At 42.4% G+C, this 10495-nt stretch overlaps 1 protein-coding gene across 1 annotated transcript in view; it reads left to right on the forward strand.

Moving 5' to 3' along the window:
* Nucleotides 1-6603: 6603 nt before the first annotated feature.
* The window catches only part of mtnr1ba (melatonin receptor type 1Ba), a 47338-nt gene continuing 43446 nt past the window's right edge, over nucleotides 6604-10495 (forward strand). Inside the window, exon 1 of the mRNA XM_034097627.2 lies at nucleotides 6604-7056. Within this exon, the coding sequence (XP_033953518.1) occupies nucleotides 6861-7056 (196 nt within the window). The 5' untranslated portion in view covers nucleotides 6604-6860. The remainder of the gene's footprint in view (nucleotides 7057-10495) is intronic.

Below are 10495 nucleotides of genomic sequence, written 5' to 3' on the forward strand. Positions count from 1 at the left end.
CAGTTGTCCCATCCCGAGAAGTAATTACTGTGGCCCCTTCAGCAACCACAGCGGCCATTGCTGCAACCACTGCGGCCCTTTCAGTGGCTACTGCGGACCCATTACCGACAACTGCTGCCTCCTCTGCAGTCATCACAAAAACAAGTGTCCTTTTAGTCACTGCCGTCCTCACAGCAGATATCTGGATGTAAAGTCTGAACGGGACGCAGTGTTGGACCTTTCATGCAATATGTATTCCATAAGCCTGACATGTTTGATAACAAATCAGGTCACATCTTATGTTATGCACTGATTCCACTACACTGTAACACATGGTCCTGTCAAATAACAGTAAAGTGCTGTCGGCACGGACGCCAGCACTTTACTGTAATACTACAGTACTCCGTAAACAATGTAATCATTCACAGCAACATTCTGGTTAGGGGGTTGCCAGTAGATTCCCAGCTAGCGGGGAACATTCTCACAACTTAGGGTTGAGACAATGAATAGGACGTATAAAAACTAATTTGCATGCCAATATTCACTCACTTATAATCACTTATAATCACACTAAGGTACACAGTATTCAGAATATCATGTAAAATATCAGATGTTATAGTGTTTTCTGACTATAAAGGTTGTGTCTCGTATGTAGGTTCTAACTGTTAGATAAGCTATCTGGCCGTGTGTGGTTTGTGAGCGCTGCGTATACCGTAATTATGCATATTGGATAAAAGTCGTTATTGCACCCTTTAGATTTGAGACCGACAGACATATAGAAGAACGGACCGACTGCCCGTCCCTGAAACCCCTGTTAGTGTTTGTATGTGTTTGTTTCTACTGTGTCTCTCTCTTCCCCCCCCCCCCCCTGCCTGCTCGTCTGCTCTACCCTCTGTGGCTAGCCCAGTGCATGCTGGGATGCGCTGAAGTGGATAAACTGGTACATATAATGGGAGGATGGAAGTTCTGTAAACACTGCCTGTTATTCAGTGTCTGTTTATTCTGTTGAGTGTTAACAATAGACTAAGATTAGTCAGCATTCATCCCCAAATATATGTTAGAGCCTTTTCAACAGAGCCATTGACTTTTGTGATACTGATATAAATATTCAAGCCCAAGGGATCGAGAACATAGTGAAAGGAAAACACAGACCTTTTTTGTAGGCAGAACAATAAAAGACAGAAACAAAATGGATACTCCGTGGCTTCAATGGGAGTAATGGATTACATGATTACATCAGGATATACATGACATCTATTGTGCGTCTGTCCGATGTGAGGGTCTAAGGACAGAGGGTGTTGGACATACATTCTGTACAAGCTGTAAAATCACTGAGACAACCGTAACATGTGTGATATTGGGCTAAATAAATAAACTTTGATTGATTGATACAAAAAAACGGTAACTGTATTCCCTTAGTTATATAAAAAAAATATGTAATCAGATTACTGGTACATTTTCACAAAAGGGTAATAACTAGAGGACTACAATGTTACAAACGATTTTGAAAATAAATAACTATATATTACGAAGCTAATGCACGCGTATTATTTCACTACTCTCAAAAAAGTAGCTATAGTGAAACTATTGTATAATTGTGGACTTTAGCTTTAAACTTGTTTTCACTGGGTGTAAATGATATTGTTTCCTTTACTCTTATCTGTGCAGCTCAACACGTGCACCTCTGTGTACATTCCACATACTGGCCCCAGTAATAAATAAAACCCCAGTTTGTTGCCAGAAGAACAGCTGCATTGGAATAGGGAGAAGAAAATAGAACCAATTCTGACGGTTAATATTGAGAAAAAACACATACCTGCGTTACACATCGTAGATTACATTGTTATTGTTCTGATATTGCAAAGTGTGTCACGGAAAGTTGCATTTGAACATTAACGGGAAAATGCATGATTTATTTCCTGGATGGCAGCTCTGATATCTGGTGAGCATTGAGCAAAATTAGGGAGAGTACAATTATTTGGGGCAATGGCTCCTTGTAGGATCCTCCAAAGCAAAGATAGCGTGGTGTGCTGAACTAACTGGGACACACCTCAACCCTTTATCCAGTGAGTTGCATCTCACAGTCTTCTATATACAGAGCAGAGAAACCACAATAATGAATACTTTGTAAGCATTTACTTTCAGGATTGGATTTTTTTTTTTTTACTATATTAGGTTTCACCAAATGGTATTGCTTTCTTTCTATTTTTATAGTCATCATTAACTGAAAAGTAAAATAAATGAATGGAATTTAACAGGGTCCAATAAGCAACCTGGTTCTGTAGAAAAAATCTGAAAAAGATTCTGAAATAAAAGAAAGTGAATTGATTCAAATTATGTGATATATGATTTTTTTTTTAACTGGTGTTTTCAACTGTTACACGGCCCAGGTTTTCATTGGAGAAATTGATCCGATTCCTGACAATGACAAAGTAGCATAGATCCTTCTAATTGCTGTTAACGGCTTTCGTGACACTTAAGTAATGCATTCTTCAACATGTGTAAATTAGTTTAGCATTCCTTTAATCTTCCTCATTAGTCTTGTTTTGACAGTGTAACGAAATGTAAGGATGGTCTAACCAGAGTGCAAAACAGTCAGTACATACACAATTATCAGAAGTATGTACCAAATAAATGATACAAAAATAAAGGTAAATAGATAAATACAGTGAATACAGAATTGCGCTTCAGCACAGCACACAACAACAACTAGGCAGTATGGGACAGCGTGGGGTTCGTTGTCAGCAGTCTGACTGCTGAAGGGAAGAAGCTGTGCGTGGTCCTGTTTGTTCCACCCGGGAGGCTGCGGGAGCGTGTCCGAGCGGCAGAACGTGCAGGCAGCCAATTGGGTGTAGTTTCTGATCCAGTCCAGCAGATGGACAATAGAACAAAGAAGGTAAATAATAAGATGGTGTAGGCACAATTAAGATGGCATGGTAGGTCAAGTCTTGGTTTAAATATCCTTCTGTATGAGACCCAACAGAGACAGTCTGATGGAGATTAAGTAATAAGTGGATAGAGTGCGAGCAGTTTCCACACAGATACATATTCACTAGCAGCCCCAATGGTTGTTTATCCTGTATTCAAAACGTTGTGTCCATTAGATGTCATGATACTGTGCTGCAGAAATAAGAATGAATCTGGAATTGATTTAGCATTTTAGCCCTTCCAGTTTACATCATCTCAAATTCAATGTTTTTTTCACTGGTGAATGTCTGAAGCTTTAACAATCAAGTGACTAAGTGTAGCGATAAAGGTGCGTCACTATGTGGAAACTATCCTGCTGAACAAAAGGTGTTCATCATAACCATGTGTTTGCAAAATAGCTGATTTCCCACTAGAATCCAATTTGCTTGTTGTCAAGCAACGTCAGACTTGGCCGACACACATTCACTTGTTCAACACACAGCACCGTGGTGACAATCAGAGGTTCATGTTTTAGGTTTCCTCTTTATATTTCAGAGGGTAATGCTTTAAACCGCCCAGTGGGGAATTTCTTTGTTCTACTTTTTTGAACATGCACACCCAAACACACATGCACAGACAACAAGTTAGCATACTGAATAACACAGAAAGGATGTGTTCAAGGTTAAACACTTGCACATTTCATTTCACCCTGGCATCACTACATGTACTCCAGGTGATGTTATCACAGTGATTTACGGAGATGGCACCTTGTGTAATCTAGCATTATCACTCGGTCAATACTGTATCTTCTCATACATCTTCTTTCCTGAATTCATAGATTGAGTGTAGACATTGAACAAGTCTTTGATACCAAGCTGATCAAGTGATCATGCATTATACATTCATAGGATCTAAGTTTTCTCGAGGACTTTGCTATGTGCTCAGACAGTCAGAGTTCCATTGATCCAACCTCAAATCAGTTCTCTCAAGACAACTTTAAAAAGTGAAGCAAGAGACACATTTTTAAAGTATCTCAAACCTACTTACAGAAAAGTGGAGGAATCGTCCACTCCTCAGTTCTGCATATTTCACATAGCTTTTAGACTTTAAAGCCTCTGTTTATATCTTGTCTTTTATAGGGCAAAGGAACTCTCTGCGGGGTGTTTAACGGACTGCTTGCAAACAGATCAGAACAGCGGCAGTGGGAGAACTTGATTAAAAGTAGGAAGCTGAAGCAATAGTCCTGCATGGAAAAGTACAAAAGTGTAAGCATTCAATCTGAGGTAAGAACAGTAAAAGTAGACATTGCGGAGTGTCCCACTTCAAAATAATACAAACATGAGTAAAATAGTAAAGTCTAATAAGATTACCTTTATTGTTGCTTATTTAGTCAAAAACATGTATTGTCATAGAGCAGTGGCACAAACAGAAGCAGAATGTAACCAAGGTCTGACCCGCCGTACTCTGCCTCTGATTGGTTAACAATCATGGGTCATTTTTAAATAGTCACTACGATAGCGGAACGCCTGGCACCAACTACACTTCTACATGTGGGGAGCTGCTGGAGTGTAGCATTCGGTTATTCAGAGCTCCACACTCCTGGAGCAGCAGAAAGTACTTTGAACACTCCATCACAGCTATAGGCCTGCGAGGCACTGAGTGTTTGATTACAGGGAGACGGACTGGAAGATAAATAGGCTGTCAACAAATGGGGCGTTTTCGGACTTTTGTTTTCGGAACAATGGGCTTTAGCAACAAAGGGCAGTCCCTACAGAACTACACTTTTGATTTGAAGCCAGGGCCTTTAGGCCTCGCATGATGCGTGCATTCTATCTTATAACTCAAAACAATGCACAGAAAGTTGTGATGTTTACTAAATGTTATAATAGTACTTTCAAGTAGTTCTAAAACTCATGTGTCTCATGTTTGCTCCATCTCTCTATAGATTATAATCTACTGGGCGTTAACGTCATACTTTGCTTTGCTTTAGGTCAAGACGACATGACAGTGTGTGCAGAGTGCAGCAGAGAGGTAGACCGGGTGCAGGTCGAAGCAGCTCTGTAACTCACTGACACTCATGTTTGCTTTTTTGTTTGATGCCACTAATGAGGTCTTTTGAGTGTCTGGTACTGGCTTGCCAGCAGACTTCCTTACAGAGCCCCTCCCCCAACACACACGAACGCGCACATGACTAATGAGGGCACGAGATAAGTTTGTGCCCAGATGGAAGGCTGACAGGCAGGTAGGCCATCCAGTTACTTTAGCCGGGCCGGCTCAGATGATTGGTCGTGCTTTTTACAGCGCCACGGCTTCCACTGATGACATGTCTTAATGTATTTATTGTCAAAGCATTTAATGTATTCATTGCTATCGGGAGCATTCCAAGGAATATAACAAAAAGCGTTTCTGAAGTGAATTACCTATACCCTACCTTTCACAAGGACTTTTAACATGTTATGGTGGTTGTTGGAAAGTATTGTTTTCATACTTTGATTTATTTTTATTAAAAGATGGATTTACTTGCATTTATATGGAGCCTTTATAGACTTCAAACAAATCAAAGTTATTTTTACAATATAAATGATTGTACTTGTATAGCACCCAAATGACAGTTTTGAACTTATTGATGTAACCGTTGTAATGATTAGTTTGTAATTCAAATGTTCCAGCATTGCTGTGCAGCCGATAGCAAACTTCATCTGCCCTTGTTGTATTCTTCATCACAACTCAGCTGCTAACATACATTAAAACTTAAACTCTGCTCAAGCTCATAGCTCTCTCCCTTTCTTTTAGTGACATAATGCTAAATCCACAGTTGTAGGAACATGTACAAAAACACACTTACAGTTTAAACCACACATGTTACCTTGTTTTGGAATTTGTTATTAAAATGTAACATTTATAAGTAGGTAGGCAAAATCCCTACTCTACAACTCAAGTGATTCAATAAGAATTAAGTCGATACAATTTTCTGTTTACTTTGTGAACTTTAGGATGCAGGAATGACCACAGAAAGGAGGTACGAACCAGCAACTGGAGCACCTCTGCAGAGTTCTGTAAAGGCTGAGCTAAATTAGTTTTTTTTAGTATGTCTTTTTCTTACAATAGAAATCATATCCCATCATCATGCATATGAAATTCCATAACTCAATCTTGGTCCTTACTTGTCCCAAATGTATTTTTACCCAGCAGTGTTGCAACTGAACAACCTGACTTTAATAATTAAAACACAACAATTCTTTATTTTTAAGTGAAAGTGTATAATATACTATTTTAAAGGCTTGTCATTCGAGCACAGAGAACAGTGGTGAAATCTAATGAAGTACATTTTCTCAAGTTCATTTTCTCCACAACAATTTCACAACAAAGTCAATATTACTTGTCCCTCCACTAGATTTTTCTGACCGTTCTAAAAATCAGGCTATACAAAAATAATTTACAATGCAGTAATTTCCAATATATGGTTCTGAAATCAGTTATCAAAATGACTGCTTTTACTTTGGCCCTTAAACATTTATTTTCTATGCCTACTGGTAAGATTGTGAATGCTTTTTATCTGTATTTTTACAACAGAATCTCAAAGGAGGCTCAGAGTTGCCTCAAGTCCCATTGGCAACAGAGATGGAGAAGGAGGGGGGGGGGGTGTTCTGAAGCATGGTCTGGAGAGGCAGAGAAGAGGAGCTATTATCTGGTGAGACAGAGCAGGGGGAGGAATAGAGGAATAGGTGGAGGAGAAGGTGTGGGTATTCAGGCTGTGCATCTCTGCTCCCACCCCCAGGGTCCCTGCGCTGTCTGGGTCCGGGCGGGTCGCGGTCCGCTCCATGGGGACAGGCTGCGGGGCGGCGGGGAGGCTCCGCATTCTGTGACATGGCAGGGAAATCCCGCAGCCACATTTGTTTTGCTGTCATAGTTCGAAGTATGCTTTCGTCCACTCACACCCACTGTGGGGTGTGAGGGAGGCGGGAAGAGAGACTATGGACATGCTGGAGGATGAGTCGCTGTTGAAGAGTCGTACCGGACAGGGACCGGAACCGAGCCCGGGGGCAGCGCGTCCTGCCTGGGCAACGGCGGTTCTGGCCACCGTGCTGATCTTCACTACTGTGGTGGATGTCCTGGGAAACCTGCTCGTCATTCTGTCCGTGTTTAGGAACCGTAAACTACGGAATGCTGGTAGGAACATTAGAAAGCTATAATATACGGTTTATAAAGTGTGTCTGCGAACAACAGAGAAGGACAGCATGGAGCGTGAAACTCAGGTATCGACCCCCAGTCCTGACAATTGAATTGTCTGCAGTGAAGGTATGACATGACAATACATTCTTAGTGTCTCCACGCGTTAACAAGCAAATTAATTAATGGGATGGGACTACACATTTATGGCTCGTGAGCTCGTGATATAGCCTCAATGAGTTTTTATTCATTCCCGCTCTGAATGAGTTATTTTTAGTCTGCCTATAGGCTATGTCTCTGTCTCACCAAATAGTCAGTCAAATTGAATACTTTCCATTCCATCCAGTGTAGGTTCAGCATTTAGTCTTAGTGCTATGGTTTACTTTTTTGTCATATTTTGAGATAAAAGTATTGAAATTATTAATTTACTGAGAAAGAGGGAATAGATTCATCTCTAAATCTCTACATGCTAAATATTTGTAACCAATGTGGGTTATATTGTTTTTTATTCATCAAGGAGTTCATTATGAGTTACTGCCTTGACGCCAAAACCAAAGGAATCATTTCCATTTAATCCATTGTTTGTTGGTTCTGCAGAACAAAGCCTCTGGCAGGTTAAAGGGTTTCATCCAAATATGTGTGATTTAGAGTTTTATGTCATAGTTAAAGAAGATTTAGCCAGGTTGATAGCCTTCAGCCTGTCTGGGTAATACTGAAGTATTTTAATTTCGTTTTACTGCCATTGTGTTTTGTTTTATTATGAGACAGATTAAGATTAGGGAAAGGATTATCTGACTGTGAAACCGAGAATGAATTCAGGCTATTATTATGTATTGTACCCAACGGGGGAGGTATTGTGTTTCATTCATCAGGGATGTTTAAAAGCTGCCCTGCTCTGGTGCTGGTGTGAGAGATCATCTACATTGACCATCAGAGCTTTCTTTAAAGCTCCCATGTCACGGCCATTTCTACTGATCATAATTCCATTATTGAGGTCGACTAGAATAGATTTATATTGTTCAATTTTCCAAACTCACATTGGTTTCTCATACAGCATCTCTGTATAGTATGTGTATTCACTCTCTGTCCTAAACGGCTTGTTGGAGCTCCTGCCCCCCCTCTCCCTGTGCTCTGATTGGTCAGCTCGCCCACTCTGTTCTGATGAGTCCACCACCGTTACGGCCTGTCCACACAGCGGCGTGCGTTGAAGCTTCCAACGCTTCTGCCCATTCACTTTGAATGGGGTGACGTCACTTTTAGCCGAACTGCATTTTGGGAAGCGACGTGGAGCGTCGCTGGCGTTGCTCGCTTCAAAAGTTGAGCAATGTTCAACTTTTGACGCCTCGATGGAGGCGTCAGCCAATCGAATCATATGCCAGTACAAGCTCTAGCCAAACCACGTGCTTGTGTATCTGGGGCGGGAGATTCATGTGATTGGTTGTTGGTCGAGTGTCAGACACGCCCGCCGGCAAGCGTCAACGCACGCCGCTGTGTGGACGGGCCGTTATGCTACGTTCACACCGGACGCGATGCGACGTTTTGGGGGCGGTGCGATTACATGTAAAGTCAATGCAGAGACGCGATCAGACGCGAATTCGCTCCGAAGGCGCGCATGAAGCGGTGGACGCGGCACAAATCACGCGATTGAGGCGATTGAAGGGGGCCGCGTCAAATGCGAGAGTTCAATTTTTTCAACTCGGGCGTCAAATTCACATGACGCGTTCTCGCAGAAGCCAATCAGCGGTGAGGATCTCAGCCTGCCGTCACTGACGTTCAACCAGAAAACATCAGCCGTTAGCTGTTAGCAGTTAGCAGCACACAGAGCTCACAGCTCCTCATATCTGTTCAGAAACTGTACAAAAGTTAAACAAGAACAAACCACAGACTGTCTGTGTCATGGCGAATACAGTCGCTGGTTTATTTATGTCTGTAGGCCGTTGTTATGAGTGTGGAGTGAGCATATACAGCGTTAGCTCAGCCTGGTCGTCCCGATCTTCATTCAGAACACAAGCATTTTAAAAGGTTTTTCGCCTGCCGTCTTGTCTGTAGACTTGTCAAGCATTAATTCATGGTTTTTACTAACCAGTATCAGTATGTTGTTACGTCGGCATAATTTAGAAACGTGTATTACAATTTAATCACGGTAAAATATGTTCATTTTGCTGTAGTTGTAGCTCCCGAGCCAGCGCGTCTTGTTTGAATGATGCGAGTAAACACAGCTGGCAGCCGCAGTGAAACTCGAGCGACTAGCGAATATTGGCATCGCGTCCGGTGTGAACGTAGCATTACAGCGGAACATCAGTGATTATGTGTTATGATAGCTTTGTTCGTTATTCTCGCGTCCTGGAGAGAAGCTTTAAAAAATAAGGAGACCAATGGAGTCTCTGAGAAGGTTCAAATGGGTACTTTAATTAAATGACACGGTAATGTTACAAGCAGAAGATGGTTCAGAGAGAGCAACAGAGAAAAGCTCCCTCTCTGTGGTCGGCCGAGCAGAAGAGAACCCACAAGCATTCGTCTTTCCCGCTTGCTGGCTGTTCACTCCTCCTCTCTGGGGGCTGTGGTGACGTAGGGGACTTGCTCCCTCGGTCTTCTGTGCATACTTGCCAACCTTGAGAACTCAGAAATCGGGAGCATTTCAAAACTGTATTAGATTAACATTAACATGCTTATTGTAGTTGTAAGTGCACTACCTTGCGGCCTGTCGCACCATCCTTGATGGAGCATATGTGTGGGCTGCTGGACCTGTATTTTTCAGGAGAGGAGTGAGCAGAGGGTCGTGTTGTCGATTCTTGTTCTGTTTTATGTGACTATCTGCCTCACCCTCTCACGGAGCGTCCACACTACAGCTCCAAAAATAGCTTGGAGCTGGGCGTGTCTGGAGCTTGGGGATTTTATTCAAGCAACACGACCAACAACCAATCACATGAATCTCCCGCCCCCGACATACAAAGCAAAAACCCCCGGGGATTTTATGCGAGCAATATATATATAAACTCCCCAAACAGGCGAAAACCTACCAGTTTCCCCCACTGCCTCTGCCACCTCCCTCCATGCCTGGTTCCTCCGGTTTGTATCCCGGTAGGTGAAGAGGGTCTGGTCATACAAAACCGGGTGATTGCTACGGCGATAGTTAGTTTCTCCTCCGACTTTTTTTGAAATATAGAAATGAACGGCGGGATATCTCTCCCAGTTAGACGCGGTTTGATTGGCTACGCTTCAGCTGTCAGATTTTGGGAAACGGGATTTGATTGGCTGGCGCTGGCTACTCCGGCGTCCAGGCGACCAGAAGTTGAACAATGTTCAACTTCTGGTCGCCTGGGACGCCTGAGACGCCTCGCTCTGCTACCCACAATTCAGTTCGGCGAAAAAGCGCGGCTACGTGACGCCGTACGGCCCGTCTACACTACAGCGTCGACAACTCCAATCTGCCCATTCA

This window comes from Pseudochaenichthys georgianus, chromosome 13 (assembly GCF_902827115.2).
Source record: "Pseudochaenichthys georgianus chromosome 13, fPseGeo1.2, whole genome shotgun sequence".
NCBI lineage: Eukaryota > Metazoa > Chordata > Actinopteri > Perciformes > Channichthyidae > Pseudochaenichthys > Pseudochaenichthys georgianus.